Below are 18,975 nucleotides of genomic sequence, written 5' to 3' on the forward strand. Positions count from 1 at the left end.
ACACCCCAGAGGAGGCCACTGTCAGGACTCGATCCTCCGAAGGTGGGACAAGATTCTCACTATTCGCCATTTGCAAAGTCTCTGTGGTTATAGCTGGGGGACAGTGGGCTTCAGCTCCTCGGGAAGCAGGACAGGTCAGTGTCTCTTAGCGCCTGTGCCCACCTCATGTTTTGGCAGAGCTCAAAGGGAAGCAGAAGCTACCGGTGTGCCCTGGCAGTGCCCTTCTTCCCAGCGTCCTGCAAGAAACCAGCGAGCAGGGCCCAGGGCTCTGATCAGACTCTTTTTATTGTTTTGTTTACAAACAGGCTTCGGTTAGAAAGAGATGGAAAGGGAAGAGCTGGCTCTCTGGCCACTCAGCCAATTAAAGCTGCAGAAGCCAGCATCGCTGCGGGAGGGAGGGGACACCTGACCCGGCTCCCCTTTGCTCCCACTCGCTGACCATGGAACGCCCGGTATTCCCATTGCCTCACTGAGGGTCATCTTGGTTCCTAGAGAAAGAGAGAGAAGCGCTGCTTTGTCAAGCCCGGCCCAGGGCACACAGGCCGCAGGCGGGCTCAGCCCTTCTCCCGGTCCAGTCCTCCTGTGGGGAGCCCAGGCTCCCCTCTCATATGCCATCGTGCTTGCACCCCTTGCCATTTCTTCTACAGCATTCTCCCCGGCCCCTCACTCTCTGGGTCCCCTCCTTTTGACACTCCTCTACAGCCCTTTTCTACCTTCCTGCTTCCAGTCACCCCTGGGCCCACCCTCCCTGGCCCTCCACCCTCCTCTGTGCTTTCTGCCCCCACCTCTCGGCGTTTCTGTCCTGGCCTTTGGCTCTGGCTTCGGCTCCGGCTCCGGCTCCGGCCAGGGCCCCGGGAGCCCCGAGAGCTGCTGGAGCCCCTGGAAGAGTTGCTGCCAGCTGTGGAACAGGTGCTGGTGCCCTGGCCCCGGGACAGGAAGCTTGGTCTGCTGTATGGGAGCCAGGCCTCTTCTGCAGCACAGGAGGGAAGGGCAGCGGGCCCAGGCAGGGAGAGAACATCACTGCTCGCCCACCTTGCCACCCGACCACAGTGCCAGCTCTGGGAGAAGACTGAAGGGCAGGCACAGGGCTCAGCAGCCTGGGGGCTGAGAAGCAGAGTGCCCAACACATGGCCTTGACATACAGGTGGTCAGAACCTGTGGGGAGCTCCCAAGCAGAGGGAGCCTCGGGGGATGCGGGGCAGAGCACCCAGGCCCCACTTTTCTCTCGTCTGGGCTTCCGTCCTGGGAAAAAACAGAACTTGGGGACTTCAAGGGACTGTGTTCAGAGAGGGCTAGAGAGACAAGGGAGTCTTTGATGTGGATCAAATGCATGAACCCAACTGTAGGGAGGGGTGAGCTGGGCACCATCTGTCCAACTATTAGCCCCCAGTCCCAAAGCCCACCTTCCCCTGTGGCAGTGGCCCTCCCACCTGCCCTGGCCCCTCTTACCAGGGTGAGGCCCCCGCTGGGCCCCCAGGGGCATGGCCTGCACCGCTCTCCTCTCCCCACTGCGCTCCCGCTCCAAGGAGGACATGCTGCCTGCTGCTCTCAGCCCTAAGGCCCAGTTGGCCTCTTCCTCTGGCGGCGGCAAGGGTGGTGGGGGCAAGTCTGGGGAGGGACCTGCCTTCAGCAGAGTCTCCCGCCTCTCCTGACACTAACCTTCCTCCCACCTCCTCTCCCAGGCACCAGGAGGCTGCCAATGAACAGCCTTCTGATTTGGGTCCAGTTGCTCCCTCTTCCAGACTCCAGAGCTCACCTTCGGTTCCCTGCCTGCCCACCTCCCCAGACTGCCACCATCTCCCAGGCATGGCTCCTCACCCCCAGGACTGTGCTCCCTCCTATAGGGAAGAGCCCTGGGTTTCTTCCGGATCCGGGCATGGGGTCCTTGAAGTGGGGGAGTCATCTCCCCAGGCACCTGCCGGGTTCTCCCTGTGGTGTTAGGAAATGAGGGGAGGCACAAGTAAGGGAGAGGGTCAGAAGAGGCCTGGGGTGAGGGGGAGAAAGCACAGCAGTGGGTACAGGGAGGGGGCGAGCGGAAGTTCTACTGACTCACCTGGGCCACTGCTGGCTGTGCTAGGGGCAGGGCTGGGGCTGAGGTGATGGGAGGTTGAGGGGCCGGCACCCAGGCCAGCAGGCCTCCCTTCGTGGCTGCCCAGAGTGGGCTGGGAGACACTGAGAGGGGAACTTGGCCCAAGGGGCACCCTCCTGCAATGACATGAGGCCTCAGCATCTGTTCCCACCACAAAAACTAAGTGCCTGCTATGTGCCAGGCACTGTGCTAGACACTTAGCCTAATACTCAGATGAACAAGACACAGCCCATCCCCCATAAGACCTCCTAGGCTAGGGGCACATGAGGAAAGCCATGTTGGAAATGCCTCAGGAAGCCTGCAGAGTCGCTCCAACAGAGAGACAGTCTGAAGGGAGGGAGAGGCCTTGTCAGCCTCCACGCTCCTGCCCAAATCACACTTCCACTCAGACACAGCCCTGAGACCTCTGTACCCCAGACTCATCCATCCATCCATCCAGTCACTGAACAGATATGTACCAAGGGCTTGCAATGTATGTGGTACTGTATACCTCCCTACCTGGGCATCTGATGGAGATGGGGCATGTCAGTGGGGGGCTGGGGAGGGTCAGGAGGTGAGGGGGTAAGAGTGGCTGTGGACTGCTGGCCATAGGAGGGTGTGGGAGAAGGGATTTCCCCTTGGGATGGGGTGACCAGGCACCCTCCACTGGAGCTGGGCTCGGTCAGGTGGCTTCTCTCGGGCATTGGTGGGCACCACTCCTCTGGCTCTGAGCTGGGGGAAAGAGGCAGGAGAGAAGTCAGAAGGATGAGTAGCTTCTATACCTTCCCCTTGGCCTTCATGTTGCCCCCTTCCCTTTCTCTGCCCCCACCCAGGAGCCCCCAGGCTGGTACTCGGTGTGTGGGCAGCGGCAGCAGGGAGCATCCTTACCTGCCCTCCAGCTCCGCCTCAGGCCCCTCCAGGCAGCTCAGTTCACAAGAAGGGGGAGGTGGGGGCAGGGCTTCCGGCCAGTGCAGAGAGGGCATCTGTGCAGGTTTCCCCAGAAGCTTCACTTTGCCTCCCCTGGCTCCTGAGGAGAGTAGGATGGGGACATACCCAGAACAGGCAGGAAAGAGCCAGAGATGAGACAACATGTCAGAAGGAAGGGCCAGGCTAGGTGCCAGAGGGTCAGGGTGCAGGATACTCTTTGGGGATATGCTTGTCAGGGATAAAATGGGGGTGTTAGGAGTTGGAGTCATACCACTGTCCCCCTGGCTCCACTCTGGAGGAGCATACTGGCTCCAGGTGCCTGGATCCCCTGAGGGATGCTGGGGGAAACCCCCGTGGAAGGTCTGCAGTTCCTCTGCAGCTGGGTCAATGGTGCTGTAGACAGGACCCTCGCCAGAGGTGGCAGTGCCCCGGGCTGTCTGAGCCAGGTATAGGGAGATTCCTGCTTCTGCAGAGGAGAAAGAGGGAAGCCCAGGGGAGAAGGCAGGGGACAGAGAAGAAAAATAGAAGACAACAGGAGAATGGAGGGCAAAAGCAGATCCCACCAGATCAACTTCTTCCCCACCCCCACCTTGCATCCCAACCCAGGGTGAAGGTCAGGTCTGAGAGAGGCTCCCCCAACTCACATCCTCCCCAGGGGCTGACCGACCTCAGGAAGACTGGGACTCCTCGGCTCCCTTCACTTTGCCCCAGGAGGTTGAGAGAAGTGTGCTGGGGGCCAAGTGTGCCCCTGAGGGAATTAGAACTCCTCACCATTGTAATATCTGTCGTCTGGGTCAGGATTGCTGGGGCAGCAGCTTCCCCTGGGCTCCTGGGCTGAGGGGCTTCGAGAAGGGCGGGGCCACGAGTCTGCCAGCCATGGGTAGGGGGCAGGGCCAAGGCCCATGGGTGGCCTGAGGGAGAGTAGGTAATTGTTGGGGACAGAAAGCCTGGAGGGGCCAGCAAAGGTAAGGGAGGTGGCGGCCTTGGAGAGGCAAGGGACAGTGGTAATGGTGGCTGAGGGTGGGAGGTGGGGATACTCAGCAGGGGCGGGCAGTGAGCCCCGGAGGGGAAGGAGGGTGGTCTCTTGGTGGAGAAGACTATCCTCGGGAGATGGGTAAGAGAATTACCTGGAACTGGCTCCAGAGAGGCCCTCTGAGTGCGGGAAGGACACTGGGGAAGAGGAGGGGAGAATGAGTGAGAGAAGAGCCCGTGCTGGGGGTCCAAACCCCGCTGGGCAGAGATGGCTTACCTGCAGGTGTGTAGGCAAAAGAGGCTTCCGAAAAGGAACCCGTGGGAGAAAGAACAGGGAAAATGAGAAGGGTCAGAAATACCCATACGCTTGTCCACTCCTTGGCCCCGGTCCCAACTCCAGCACTCAGGTTGCACCCTGGACCAATTTCATCAGAATTGCTGGGGATGGACCTCAGGTGTCAGTATTTTTTTAAAGCTCCCAAAGTGATTCCTATGTGTAGCCAACCAAGATTGGAAGCCACTGACCTCAGAAACCTCAGAATCTCTCCAGAGACGTCCCTTACTGAGCAGAACTCAGGTGCCTGTTTCAGCCGGCCCTGCCTTTCCAGCCAGACCCAACCTCCCAGTTTAGGGCCTGGGGCCCGGCCACGCCCACTTCTCCAGGCCCCGCCCCTCCCTCCGTCCGCCCTCCCAGTGGCTTTCCGCCTCCAGACTTGCCGCTTCCTTACTGAGCCTGAGCTGCAAAGCCTGACCTCTTCTCGAGGCGTTTTAGGGGCAAATCTCACCCCTCTCCGCAGATCCAGGTCCTGCCCCCTCTTGGCCCGCCCTTCCCCAATCCTGTCAGCTCTCAGTGCCACCATGCGACCCCGCCTCTCCCCAGCAGCTGTGCTCGCTGTGCGCCCCCTCCTTCACTGCCCCGCGGCGGACCCCGCCCCTCCTCGCCAGCCCGCCCCGCCCCGCCAGCCAGGCTCCGCCCACTCCAGGGCCGCGCGCACCACCCAGCCCGGCTCTCACCGGTGTAGTGACTGAGTTCCTTGCGCTGCTTCCGCCGCCGGTAGAGGGCGGCGCAGAGTCCGAGCAGGAGCGCCCCGCAGGCGGCGCCGCTGCCGGCCAAGAAGGCAGGCTCCCGCAGCACCCTCGCCAGCCGCTCCGCCAGCCCCGGGCGCACTTCGAGCCCAGGCTCCAATTCCGGAGGGGAGGCTGTGGGGGCCAGAGGGGTAAGGGGAGGAGGCGCCCGAAACCCAGGAGCTGGGAAAGCGCCACTCCTGACCCCGCAGGCACAGCTGTCCCGGGACCCTCACCGCCCCCCACCCCAAAGTTCCGGAGTCCCGCCCAGCCACGCCAGCCCACCTCCAGACTCACGCAGCTGCACCAACACGGGGGCACTGGCCACGCCCACGCCAGCGCTGGTGGCCGCCGAGACCTGGGTTCGGTAGAGCAGACCTGGCAGCAGTCCCCGGAGCATCGCAGAGCGTGCCCAGCCTGCCGCAGACCGGTTGAGGTGGAAACGGCTGTCATTGCCCAGGCACCAGATCTAGGGAGGCCGAGTCTCGAGTTTAGAGAGTCAGAAATGGGATTCCCGCCCCACTGGAAAACTTAAGGTTCCAAATGGTACAGGGAGCTTACTCATGCATGATTCAACCTGGAGACAACACTCTGAAACCTCTCCTCCCGCCTAACCTCATTCCAGGGCCCAAAGCCAGTCTAGGTTCCCTCCACCTTAATCCTAGCCCCTACATCCTCCCTCTCCCTCCCAGCCGCCCATCCAGTCCCTCCTCAAATCCTGTACCTGATATTCCGTGATGACCCCATTTTGCTGGGAGGGGAGTGGAGGTTCCCAGGACACAGTGATACTGCTGTTGCCATCACCCCCCAAGGCCACTGCCACTCCCTGGGGGGGACCGCTGGGGGCTGGGCCAGGGTGCAGCATGGAGAGAAAGACACAGACAGTCATTGCAAACTGCCCCTCCTGCCCCAACCTTCAGCCTCCCTGTTCTGACGACTCAGGGAACTGAGAGGCATCCTTCCTTCCACCCACTCACCTTGCTCTCCCCCGGAAAATTCCACCCTCCCTCACTCCCTCTTCCCTCTTGTCCATCCCTTGGCTCTGTGGCCCTCCTTACCCTCCTCAGGAATGCTCCTGGTCACAAAGGGGCTTTCAGCTCCTAGCCCCTCCTGGCCTTGGACTTGCACCTTTATCTGGATTTGGGTCCCTGGGGGCAGTCCTCTTAGCACAGTACTTTGCTGGTTTGGGGACTGCATGTCCAGCACTGTCCAGCCTCCCCCGTCAGGGCCTGCCACCCTCCAAGACACCTGGAAACCTTGCACCAGCTGGACTGGGCCATCTACCTGCAGGAGACAAGACAAGGCCTACCAGAGGGGGAAGCTGGAGCCACACAGGCCCTCCAGGCCCAGGCCCTCCTCTACTGATGCCACCTTCCCCAGCCACTCACCTCCCACCCTCCCATACTCCTGGAGGCCCTCACGTTCCCATCATCATCCCCGCCCTTAACCTCATCCCGATGCCACACTCACAGTCCAGGACACCTGCAGGGTCCGGGGCCCAAGGACTATGGGCTCCTTCATACGCACAGCCACTTCAGCCAGTCCCCACTGGCCTCTCCATGGGTCCTCCACTGGCCTGGATGGGTTGCTGTCTGGTGACCAAAGAGCCCACTCAGCTGAGGCCACCAAGGGCAGGGAGACAGGACTGAGAGTATGCTTGTGTCCTACCTCTGCCCTGCCCTGCAGGCCGTACTACTTAGTACTGCACAGCACACCCCAGCACAGGAGGCTGCTCAGGGGAATCGCTTCCAGAACTTGGCCTGGGTCCAGCTAATCTGAATATTCTTTCTGCTGCACTACATGTGCATCCTTTAAAGGTCTCAGATCCTCATCTCTAACATGAAGATGAGCCCTCCAATGTTCCTTCCAGTCTTAATAATCTATATTAGCTATGGGTAAAAGGCTCATAAGTGAGAAGCTACCAAGATGAGTAAATATTCCCCTTCCCCCACTCCCTTTTCTCCCCTATGAGAGGGAAACATGGCCTCCTATTCCAGGCTGGCCACCAGTATAGACCTGGCAGAGCAGGAAAGCACTGTATGAACTGCCATGGTGTCATGGTTTTGGGGGAGGGGGTGCTCTATGATGTTACTTGTCATACCCATGAGTCCAGGGACTCTGACCTTACCCTGTGTGCGGACAGGCTCAGAGACAGGGCTGGGCTCACTGAGGCCCCAGGCTCCCACCGCTCGCACCAGGAACAGGTAGATGGTATTGGGCTGCAGACCACTGACTGTGTGTGTCTCCAGCTGCACGCCATCTGCCACTGTCCGCCATGTGTTGCCAGCTGCTTGGCTACAACAGGAATGAGGTGACAGGGTTGTCTAAGCCAGGAAGCCCCAACTTGTCTACTCCATCTTATCCATTCTCTATGGACCCCTGCTACCTCCTCACCTTGGGAGAAGGGACTGGAGAATCCCGCCCCACAATTGCAAAGACTCTAAGGATATAGGATCTCCTCCTTTTAACTCTCCAGGTTTGCCTTCCAAACTTTCTCCATACCTGAAGGCCTCTATCACATAAGAGGTGACTGTGGCCCCAGCCTGTGGGCTGGGCTTCCAGGTCAGAGTAACGCTGTTCTTGGTGATCTCAGTGACCACTGGCTGAGAGGGAGGCCCCGGAGGGGTACTGACTTCTGTAGGGGGATCTGGTGATCCTTCCCAATCTTCTGCAGTAGGAGATAATCTTTAAGTAGAACGATGGGGAAAGGATGACCCCAGTGTAACCTGCTTCCTTCCCAGAGGAGCTGTGGAGCTCTGACCAGTGGTGGTGGTCAGAGGGGACATACTAACCCCTACTCACATCTGCCCTGATGGGCACCCCTTCCCCATCCTCATCTCCACCACTACTGACATGGCATTTGCAAGGTAAAATTAGTCTTGGGGTTTGGGGAGCTATTGACTACCTTCGAAGCAGGTTTGGAGAAAGGTGCTGTCAAAACAAGGGAAAGAAGAAAACACTTACCCCGCATCTTAAGCCAGCCACTCCATGTGGCCTCCCCTATGGAACTCTTGGCCACACAGCTGTAGAAACCCAAGTCCATCTCCTGCAGGAGAGGGTAGAGCACTGGCCAACTGGGAGTGGAGCATGGGGGTAGGGGTGGAGGCAGGTAGCAGGGGATGGGGAGGATGTTGGACACTTTAGGTGGTCTGAGAGAACAAAGGGGAAGAAATAGGGTTGGAGGTCCAGTGGGTACTTACTAGCACTGGCAGCGTGGACCAGGAAGCCATTCTCAGTTACTAAAGCCCCAGGGGTGACACTCACCTGCACGTTGGTGATGTACAAGGTACCGTTGGTCATTAGGGTGAGCTGGAGGTCATCCCCCTGCAGCCACTGCCCATCCTTCTTCCACTGGACACTGGGCTGAGGGTTCCCAGTCACTCTGCATGGCAGCCACACAGAGGAGCCAAGTGCCAGCGTCTGATTGGCTGGTCCCTGGAGGATGACGGGAGGCAGCCCATCCAAGGAGGCTGAGAGAGGAAGAACTCGGTCCCCTCAGGGGAGGAGCCTAGGGCCAGGCAACCAGCCCCTTGTCCTCATTCTGTGCTCCTTCAACCTCCTCCTAACACCCTGGAGATAGGAAGTGCTTTGATAATCATCTGTAGTCTCTGCCTGGCACCAGCCATCTATTAGTGGCTGCTGCTGCTGGTTTCCAAACTTCAAGGACATGTCTCAGGAACACATCCCTCCCCTTGCAGATGTAGTATATAGAATACAAAAGAAACAGATCTCTTTGGGCCATTATTTCCTTCCCAGCCATGAGTCCAGCCTATCTCCATGGGCATGTACCTCCTTTTATCTCCAACAGGGCCTTGGCCAGGATGCTGCCGGCCACACTGACAGCCTGGCACACGTAGTAGCCAGCATCCCCAGCTTGCACTTCAGTGATGTTGAGCTGTCCTCTTGGAGAGACTGAGAAGCGCCCCGTGGGCTGAAGTGACTGACTGGGGAAAAGCAGGACCTGGAGGACAGACCAAGGAACCAAGGTAGGGAATGAGCAGGCAGCTGGGCAGGGAGAGTGCCACATTCCCATCAGTCTTGGAATCCAGAGAATTCCTAAGGTTCTAATTCTTACTCTGTCCCCAGCCAGTGACGTGACCTGGGACAAACTAGTTAAACTTATTCACAAAAATGAGGAATTGTATTAGACAATTTTGGGATCTACTTCCCAGGCCTGTGACTTACTAGTTGGGGACTCTGAGCAAGCTATTTAACCTTCCTGAGCCCCAATTTACCCAAACTTGACTCTTAGAGAATAGTTATGAGGATCAAATAAAATAATCATATGAAAGTTTTGTAACGCATTGAGTGATAACTCTTAAATACTTTCCCCTTCTTTCTGGCTTTAACCTTTTTCTTTAGCTAGATACATGGAAAATAGGAAAGCAGGTTTGGGTCTCAGGATAAATGGCACCATGCTGAGCTCCTGACTGAGACCTACTCCCACCCCTCCTACTAGCACCGTCTTTATTCCTGTGAGAATCTAATTAAAATGCAGCAGTCTCAGATGCTAGAGAAGATGTTGGAAAATGGTGGCTGTGGATTTGGAATGAAGTAGCAGGTTGCCGGCTTTCCCAGTGGGGTGGGGTTAATCAAACTTCTTTGATTTTACTGATCCTCTTTCCTAGTAGCAAAATTCCCACCCTTCCTTTAGAGGGAGTGACGCACGTTGTAAAGTCAGTTAAAGTTCATTCAGGTTGTGTGCTCTGGGATTTGTTTGCTAGGTTGAGCTTTCCCTGGTGGAAGTCCCTTGGCAGCTACTATAAATGGCTATAAATAGAAGAGCAAGTAATTTCCTGCCCTGAGAAACTTTGGTTCAATATTTGGTTTCTGGAGTGGTATGTTATGTCCAAAACTGAAGGCTACAGAAGTCTGGGGGAGGAGGAAACTAAGTGAGTTTTCTATACCCTCAGGACGGCCTTGCCCAACCATCCAGGACTGTTTCCTACTACCTAAACATATTATTATCATTTAAATTATTATCATTATAAAAGTGTCCAATATGTTCCAGGCCTTTTACCTTTTATATTCATTATCTTATTTAATCCTCCCAAATAACCTGCAAGGGTTTTGGGAGTGGGGTACCAAAGGTAAAACAGAAGCTCCAGAGAGATGGTTGCAGAGTGTGGAGAGGGCGCGGGAGGCTGAGGCGCAGAGGAGGGCTGGTGGGAACGGCCTTGGAGATGGCCTCCTACCTGACTCCCCTCCTTCTGCCAGAAGATGGCAGGTGGGGGGTTTCCTTTGGTCTCACACTGGAAAGCCACACTCTCTCCAGGGGCTGCCATCTGGTCCTGGGGCTGGGTCACCAACTGAGGTGGGACTGGGAAGGGGAGGTGAGATAAAGGAACAGGGAGTCAGTGGCACTAAGAAGGGACACAGAAGGAACAGGAGAGAGAAGCCCAAGCAGATATCCAGCTCTTCTTGCCCAAGCCTGTTTAGGGCCCTCCTCCTCCAGATCTGTGCAGAAGTCCCAGGTGCCCTACCCAGGTCCACTGCTCTGCCTTTCCTCCCCCTTTCTGCTCCACTCCAGCCCATCCTCCTCCTCTCCTCATAGCATCCCTGCCGCAGGCAGTCCCAGGTAGAGGCCTCACCATGGACGCTGAGGGAGCCAGATGCTTCAGCACGGCCCACGCTGTTCTCCGCCACACAGGTGTAAGTCCCCTCATCTTCAGCACTCACACGCCCAATCCAAAGGCTGTGGTCACTCCGGATCTCATACCTGCTCCGCTCCCCACCCCCAGACTGGGTTGGCCACAGCTACAGACACTTTCTCTCTCCCCCAGGACAGACACCAGGGTCAGGGTGCATAAAGACAAGGCAGGACACAATGGGGGCAGAAGCTGGTACCCATGGACTCCAGAATGGAGGTGGGGACTAGATAGCACAGGGGCCACAGGCTCTGGGGAACAGACTTCTCTGTGCCCTCAGAGAAGGTGTCTCCCTCCCAGTTTTCTAGGGCAGGGTAGGCTCTTGAGCTAGTTAGGTCTCCTTATGGGCAGGGCGAAGGGGCTTCTCACCTGCCTGTGGGCAGTTCCCCATCCTCCTTGCGCCAGCGTAGACGAGGTGGAGGATCCCCCTGCACCTCACATAGGAAATTCACAGGGGCGTTGGCCAGGACCACCTGATTCACTGGTCTCCGCAGGAATGAGGGACGCTCTATGCAGTGGGAGTGAGTGAACAGCCAGGGTGTTCGTGCAGCTACTTACTCCCCAGGCTACTGGATCCCATAACTCCAAAACTCCCTGAACCTACCCAGTACCATGAGTTCAGCTGCTGCACTCTCCCGTTCTCCTGCCATGTTGGAGGCCACGCACACATACATCCCTGCATCACTCTTGTGTGTATGTGACATCATCAGCTTCCCTCCACGGATCTGCAGAGTAACAGTGGTAACTTTGGTCCCTTATGGCCATCAAAGCATATGTGTGTGTGTGTGTGTGTGTGTGTGTGAAATTTATTTGATCCTCACAGCAAGCCAATGAAGAAGACCAATGATGTTGACCCACATATCAGATAAGGAGTCCCTGGGGCATCATGCTCCCTACCTTTTTAATACCAATTCCATCCTACCCTCCTCATCTCTCAATAGCTGACTGTTAGTCTCTGGTCAGCTGATACCCTAATCTCAAATCTCCTGCCTTATCACCTCCAAGACCTTATTTCCTGCCTCTCCAAGACCCTTAGATTCAAACCTTCCTTTTTTGAGACCTGTCCCAGAACCCTAGCCTATGGCCCCGTCCCTCATGAGGTCCCCAGCCAGGGCCCCGCCCCTCACCGTGATCCTTCCCTCCTCCTCCTTGAGTCTTGCACTGTCCTTCTTCCAGGACACCGAAGGCTCCGGGTGGCCGCGGGGGGGCACGCATTCCATTACTGCCGGCTCCCCCACTGCCACCACTACGTTCCCAGGAGACTGCCGGAAATCATCGCGGAGGACTGGAGAGAGAGGAGAGGGGAGGGAGAATAAGCAGGGTGTGAGGTGCCATAACTAGGTGAGCACGCAAGGAAAATGTTGTTTTGGGGAGGCGTTGATCGAACTCTTTCCCAGGTGTGAAAATGCTGGCCTACAGTCAGATCCACTTTCTGGTCCGGCCATGGTGTGGGCTTCAGAGACCGAAGGTCGGGAAAGGAAGATGCTGAGATCGCTGGGGCTGGTTCTGGGATTGCCTGGTGCCCTCCCGTCTACCTCAGGCTCTGGAAGCAACCAGCTGACCGCCACCAGACTCTTACCTGCCACTTCCAGCGACGCATTTCTGCTAGATGCTGCCCCCAGGTAGTTGCGAGCCACGCAAGTGTAGACACCTTCGTCTGGTCGTGCCCGGCGCCCGTGCACGATACGCGGGAAGAAAAGGGCGCCGCTGGGCAGCAGCAGGCGGTGCGCGCGCGGGTCCTCGCGCGCAGTGGCCACGCGTGCTCCGTTCTTGTACCACTCGATGTTGGGTCGGGGCCGGCCCTCGGCACGGCAGGGCAGCGTGGCCGGCTCGCCCCGGGAGACCAGCAGATCTGGAGGCTGCTCCACGATGCGTGGCATAGCGTCTTCCGGCCCGACCCTTGATCCTAGGGACAGGTAGTGGCACAGAGTTTTCACATGGCAAAATTGAGGGGAGAGATTAAGGACCCAGAAGGAAAGAGAACCCTCTGGTAGTAGTTGCATCTCCTGTGCTTCCTCTGCTGGAGTCCCCGCCTGCCCATCCTTGCCCACCCTCTCCCTCTGTAGGCTCCAGGCTCCAGAAAGGAGACACCTACAGACAGGCATATAAGTAGAGGAATCAGGACACAAACTCCTAGGCCAGCTTTCTGGACCTTCCAAGGACCCCTACCTTCTCTCTTGCCACCTTTACATAGACCAGGCCTGTGCTTCTAGCCGGCTGGTGTTAGTCTCCCACCCACACTGGTTCACTGATTGTCCTAGATCAGGGAACAACCACAAGCAGTGTACCGGTGCCAACATTTGGTTCTTCACCTCTGCAAGGTCCCAGGCCTGTGAAATTGGGAATGTGGACCGGCCTGGGGTCCCTTGTGAAAGGGAAGACATGAGTGATAGGGCTGAGACTAAAAGGAGTTCTTAACCTGGACTCTATGAACGGGCACAGAGCCCTTCCTACTGACACCCCAGATAATCTCGCTTCGCTTTTGGGCGTCTTGTAAAGTCACAGGAATTGAATGCAAATGGTAGTGGGAATGTGAGTAAAGCTCCTTTTCCTGAGAGGTGCGTAGTTTTCAACAGATTATTCTGGTTTATTTGGCCAAGAAAGGCTAAGAGCCACTGGAAAAGGGATTCCTCTATTTCCGTTGCTCACTTGCATCAGTTCGTTGGCATAATATGCTCTTGCCTCTCACTTGGACTACAGACTGTTTCATCTTCACACAGTTTAGGATCCAAGATCCGGGAGCGGGGGTTCTACCCAGATACCCTCAGATTCCAGTCCAGCCCTGGGAAGTGGATTTGTAACCCGTGGTGGCCAGTAGGTGTCGCTGCAGACTCATGTAATCTGGTGTCAACCGGGGACCACCCTCAGCATCTGTTCTGCACCTCCTCTGACCCCCCCCCCCTGTTCCAAAATCAGCAGGAACCTCTTGCTTCTAGCCCAGTGTGGCATTGGGTTTTATTTCCTGCCCCTCCTCTTCGAAGTTCTGGTGTAGACAAAGCTAGATGGGTTGTCTTGTGCTGGTGCTGTCCTGGGGAGTGTATTTAATTGGTTGGAGACAAGATTGGTTTCTCTCTCACTTGGGGAAGGGAGTAATTTTCTCAATCTCCTGCCTTCCAAGTGGAAATCTCTGCTTCTCACTCGCCTCTTCTCCTCCATCCCATCCTAGTCCCAAATTTGAAACATCCATGGTGAGTGACTAAGAGTTCAGCTGAGGGGTGTTCAACCAACAAGGAATGGAATCTCAGACTTTAACCTTTCATAGCTGTAAGAATTGGGCAAATAATTTAACTTCTCTGAGTCTCAGTTTCTTTACCTGTAATGTGAGAGTAGGGATAGGGTTGTCATAAAACAACCTATAAATGTAGGGGTATAAATGTAGCCATTCTACCATTATTTAATGCTTTTCCTCCCCAGCACACTCCTTATGCTAGATCTCTACCTGGTCAGTTCTACCAAGCCCCAATATTCTTTTTTCCCCTTCATATAACCCTCAGGTGTAATAGATGTAGATCTATTTTTGCTGACCTTTTGCTTCATGCTGCTTTTGTATCCATTTGGATACCATTCGACCTCTATAAATTTGTTTCCTCCGAGGCAAAATGTGACAATCAACACTTTCCCTGCACACCTCACTACGTTTTCGAGCTTAAATGAGACAATGTACGGTGAAAACACTGTAAAAGCGCCAGCTAGGTGCGCCAAGGCGTCACTCTTTAGGATACCAGCGAGAAGGGCTCTGTGCTTAATTAACCTCCTGGGAATCTACGAGGGTCGGGAGATTGGGGAATCCGGGCTCATTCCCCATCCTCTCCCTCCCTATTCCTTCCATACATACCACACTCTTCTGGTTGGCCATTTCCCCCTAATTCCTGTAGACACAGCTGAGGCGCCCTTTCCCTGGAATTTCTTCCCTGTCATTCCTGGTCTCAGGAGATGCTTCGACAGCAGCCTAATGAATAGCTAATGGCCATGCTAATAGAGCTCTGGGGCTCCTCCGCCAGCACCTGGAGTACTGCGCCCCCCCAACATACATTGCCCAGGTCTCCTTTCTCGCTGCCTTCGAGTCCCCAGCACAGTGGTCACCACTAGATTCCAGTGGGTCCAGGCTGAGGGACGAGAGGCGGGGAGCACCTGCAGAGAACCGCCCGCGAAGGGGTCGCGGAAAGCGGGAGTTCCCAACGCGGCCTGCAGGGGGCGCGGATCGGCCCCCTCCCCAGGCTGGCGGCGGCCCACTGCCGCAGCCTCCCCGCCGTGCTAGGGGAAAGCGCGCTGTCTCAGTCATTTATTAATCACCGTAATTAGCGCTAACGACCTCGCTGCCAGCACTGCCCGCCTGCCGAAGCTCTGCCAGGGTGGGCCGGCTGTGAGTCCCACTACTGAGAGACAAACTTTAAGTATTCTTGAAATGATCGCAGCCTCTGTCCTCTCCGTAGCAAACACATCCAGCATTTGGGCTTCCTCACCCTAAGTGAGTTGTTGGAAAACTTCTGGTCCCGAAGAAAGACCTACCTGCGTGAATCACCAAGTGGCCTGGCTTGGCTGAGGCCCGCCAGCGACCATGCCCCCTCCTCTGCCCTCCCTGCCTGGGCCGGGGCCTTTCTTAGCTCGGGATCTCCCTGCCTGTCACCAGCCACAGTTCTCCTCACCTGCGGTGGGCGTGGGGGGCATTTGGGGAGGTGGGGAGTAAAGGACTCAGCAGCCATCTTCTCCCAAGCCCTGGACCTCCCGCGGATACCCCCACTCAGATGCTTGAAACGCCAAATTATCCCTTAGCCCCCACTACCTGTGCAGGCGCTGGGAGGCACCGCTCAGTTCCGGACCGCGGGGCTGGAGCGCTTTCGCCTTCCCCTCCGCGCCGCCCTCTCGCCTCATCCCCACGCCCGGATCCGACATCCCCACGGGCCGGGCCGGGACTCACCGTTAAGAGAGGGATCGCCCGGGGGCAGCAAGGTGTGGTTGAGCGGCGCCACCGAGGAGTTGAAGCCAAAGAGCAGCTCGCTGGAGTTGGAGATGTCCCCGGCCAGGGAGTCCGCGAACAAGTTCATCTGCAACAGCGTTTTGAGCAGGTAGCGCAGCATGGCTCGACCCAGCTGGGACCGGGGCTGGGGGCTCGGGGCCCAGCCCCTGGGTCTGAGACCCGCGGGCTGGGAGCCGTAAGCCCCTCCACAGCCTCTGCGCGCTGCCGCAGCCACGGTGCCGCTGTCCTGCCGGCGCGCCTGGGTACGGCCCGTGCCTCCGCGTGCCCTCCTCCTTCCTTCGTCCTTCTCTCCACCCCCCAGTGCCGGCGTCCCCTGGGAGCTGGGCGGGCGGAAAGCAGGTGCCACGCCGATCACGGCGTAATTAAGGGATTAATCCGCCTCCCTCCGCCCTCCCACCCCCACAAGAACGGCCACTAGCAGGGTAGGAGACTCGAGTCGGATAGCGCGCGAGTTGGAGTCCCCGCCCCGCGCCCCGAGTCCTGTTCTGGACACTGAGGGAGAGTTTCCCTCCTTTCTCCAAGCACCCAAGATGAGGGCTGAGGTTCTGTCGGACTCTGCCCTTTTGCCTAACTTTAGAATGGAAATATCTCGTCCCTTTTCCAGGCCCTTAGGGAAACTGAGGCAAAGCGCAAGCAGACGTTCCTTTAGCTCTTTAGCTCTCGATGCCCTGGCTTCCGTTCCCTCCCAAATCCTGGGGCTTAGCGACAGGAGAGCAGGAGGCTGCTGTGCTTTGGAGCGGGAGTTGGGAGTGAGAAGAGAATTCCAGGGCAGGTCCACCCCTTTTCTCTCTAGTCGTCTGGTCTGCAGTCCGGAGCCCAGGCGATAAGGTGGCGCGCCCTGACCCGGGAGTCCTGCTCCAGACGCCCTAATCTAGGAGGTTCCTTCAGGAGACTCTGATCACAGATAAAACTGGAGGGGGGAAGCCCAGGGAAACCCAGGCAACTCTCATTTATTTGCATACTTTTGCATTACTCTGCTCTGACATGTTTTATTAAATTTTTTTACATTTTTGAGGAGACTGAAGGGGAACCAAGGAGTCTAGACAAAGACAATGAGAACAATATTACTTCTGTAAAGGCAAGTGCAGGAGAAGGAATCGATGCAAAATGCGTGCAAATCTGTTTGAAAAAACCCGTATCCCCACTCCCAGTCCCAGCCTGCCTCTGACTTACCTGCGGTTTTATCTACCTGAAGATGTTCTGATCTCCCACCCCCGCAAACACACACACACACTTTCCTAGACTGGAGAGGACTTTGGGGTGTCCAGCAAAGAGAGAGTGGAGGGGGTCTCCTATCTGGGGTAGGGCCCTGCTAATTGATGAGTGAGGGGCCTCAGCCCTCAGGCTCTGTGATAAGACAACCTTCATGGAGTGACTGCTTCTGTCCCGAGAGGGGGCAGATGAACAGGTCGAGATCAGAGAAGGGTGAGTGCTACACAGCTGCAGACACCCTCCACCTTCCCCCGCCCCCCCATGAATAAGCAGAGTCAAGAGTTGGAGTATTTCAGGCAAAGAGCGTTCAAGTGAACCTGAAGGGGCGGTGGGCTTGCCCCAAGACTCCTTCCTCAATCCTGACGCCTCCCTGCAGAGCCTCCTACTAATGGATGTTTAGGTATCTTCCTACCTCTGGGCAAGACTTCGGAAGGCCGGGAGCGCAAGGTGGCTGGCAGGGGATAGGGAAGCAGCGCCTGGGAGCTGTTTTCAGCACCTCATCTGCAGGTGCTGGTGCCGGACTAGGGGCGCCCCACGGAAGACTCAAATCAGACCTCGAGGCTGAGAAGGGCTGGGGTAGGTAGGAGACTGGCTAGCAGCACATACTTTCTAAAACATGGGGTACTAAGATATTTGACGTCTGTCCCTTGCTCCAGGGCCAGGCAGCATTCAGGAAAGAGGGATGCGAGGGATAGATTTCCCACCAGAAACCTATCCCTTCAGGAATGATCAACCCAGAAGTGGGTTCCGATCCTATATTTGCCAGTTGCAAGACGTCACGGTGTTGGATCTCGGTTTTCTCATCTGTTAAGGAAGAATTGGATCTACTCTGACCCTTCAGAGCGGCGGTTCCAAGGACTCTTTGCTCCGCCCCCTGCTGGGTGCGGTCACCCGGGTTCCATCACACCAGAGGCTGAACCAACACAGAAATTCTGTGTCCTGGCACCAGGCCCTGCTGTGGGGCAGGGAGGGCTGCAAACCCTCCCACCATGCGGATCCTGCCCAGTCCTAATCCCCTGATTTGCTCCCGACCGGCCTCTCAGCAAACACAGGGCCCGCCAGTGTCTAGGGGCTTGTCACCCTGTTAGCGGATTTGTTTCCGGAGACGGCGCAGTTAATTGGCCCTTTATGTGGGGATCAGGGCGTATTTGCTCAGGGTTCCCTCAGCGGAGGCTGCGGCTCAGCCCGTGGGCAAGGCTGCTTTCTAATCCCCGTCATCTGGGTTTGGAGACTGGACAAATAGCGCGGCCACTCTCCTCTTCGCAGGACTCTCCTGGCCGAATCCCCTATCTGTCTTCTGCACCTCACTCCTTCTCGGTTCTCTCTCTCTCTCTCCACTTTTTCTTGTTTCTCTCTGCTTTTTCCTTCTTTGTACTTCTCTGTATCTCTAGAATACACTCCTTTTAAGTCAAACACAGACCTAAGCCAAAGGAGGGTTGAGAGCTCAACCGGGGTGTACCAGAGAATAAATTCCTCCCAACCATCCTATAAGTTCCCTCCGTTTTTCCTCTGTGCTCCGGAGCGTCCTAGAGCCCTGGGCCTGGCAGAGCGTGGAGTCCATAGCCAACAGAGAAGGCCCAGGGAGGTCACTTCTCCCAGCTCTTCTGTGGCCCTCTCCTCCCCTCCCCTTTGTACTAATGTCAGACAGGCAGCCTGGAAACTGGCCCTGCATGTTTTCAAGTTCAGCTTCTCTCTGGGCTATTCCATAGGTGGTTCTGGAAGGGGTGTTTACCTCTTCCTTGTTTCCTCACAGCCTGTCGCCCCCCCCCCCCCCCGCCCTCCAGAGACAACTCCCTGGCTTCCACCTCCTGCTTAGAGTGGGTAGGTAGCTCACTGCACTATGTCCGTGTCCTGACCTGTACACTGCAGGTGAGGTGCTCGGGCAGCGCCTAAAACACAGAGTAGATGCAGTGTGATCAGAGGGGCCCATCTGGGTCCATTCACTTGATTTATAAGTTTCCACCTCAGGCTGAAGAAAGAGTCAGAGTTGAGTTCAGAGCCCCTCCCTTCTGCCACCTCGGAAGACTACTCTTTTTCAGGGTTTTGCCATTAATACATAGAGTGCAAACCTTAGAAAGGGCAAGACAGAGAAAAGGAGGTTGTGA

The 18,975-nt window shown here is 56.7% G+C and overlaps 1 protein-coding gene across 1 annotated transcript; it reads right to left on the bottom strand.

Moving 5' to 3' along the window:
• Nucleotides 1-450: 450 nt before the first annotated feature.
• On the bottom strand, nt 451-15,758 carry ROBO3 (roundabout guidance receptor 3). The gene is made up of 28 exons (XM_069468731.1): nt 15,599-15,758; nt 12,260-12,586; nt 11,808-11,965; nt 11,285-11,405; nt 11,050-11,188; nt 10,624-10,751; nt 10,228-10,352; nt 8,822-8,993; nt 8,297-8,502; nt 7,997-8,078; nt 7,535-7,700; nt 7,161-7,327; nt 6,503-6,624; nt 6,091-6,316; nt 5,757-5,878; nt 5,330-5,501; nt 4,982-5,167; nt 4,245-4,268; nt 4,123-4,165; nt 3,767-3,906; nt 3,267-3,461; nt 2,957-3,095; nt 2,588-2,800; nt 2,054-2,205; nt 1,819-1,929; nt 1,450-1,608; nt 786-970; nt 451-488 (listed from the first exon to the last, which is right to left on the bottom strand). The coding sequence occupies exons 1-28, from the start codon at nt 15,756-15,758 to the stop codon at nt 477-479; spliced, it is 4,152 nt and encodes a 1,383-aa protein (XP_069324832.1). The 3' UTR covers nt 451-476.
• Between the last annotated feature and the right edge of the window lie 3,217 nt (nt 15,759-18,975).

The sequence above is a fragment of the Eulemur rufifrons genome, chromosome 6, assembly GCF_041146395.1.
Source record: "Eulemur rufifrons isolate Redbay chromosome 6, OSU_ERuf_1, whole genome shotgun sequence".
Classification (NCBI taxonomy): Eukaryota; Metazoa; Chordata; class Mammalia; order Primates; family Lemuridae; genus Eulemur; species Eulemur rufifrons.

Bases quoted from the DNA above. Each gene is read 5' to 3' on its own strand.
- ROBO3 (XM_069468731.1), bottom strand. From the start codon at position 15,758: ATGCTGCGCTACCTGCTCAAAACGCTGTTGCAGATGAACTTGTTCGCG. The intron at 11,406-11,807 runs GTGAGGGGCGGG...GTTACTCTGCAG, and splicing joins AGGAGGAGGGAAGGATCACG to ATCCGTGGAGGGAAGCTGAT. The intron at 10,353-10,623 runs GTGAGGCCTCTA...TCCCCTTCCCAG, and splicing joins TGGCTCCCTCAGCGTCCATG to TCCCACCTCAGTTGGTGACC.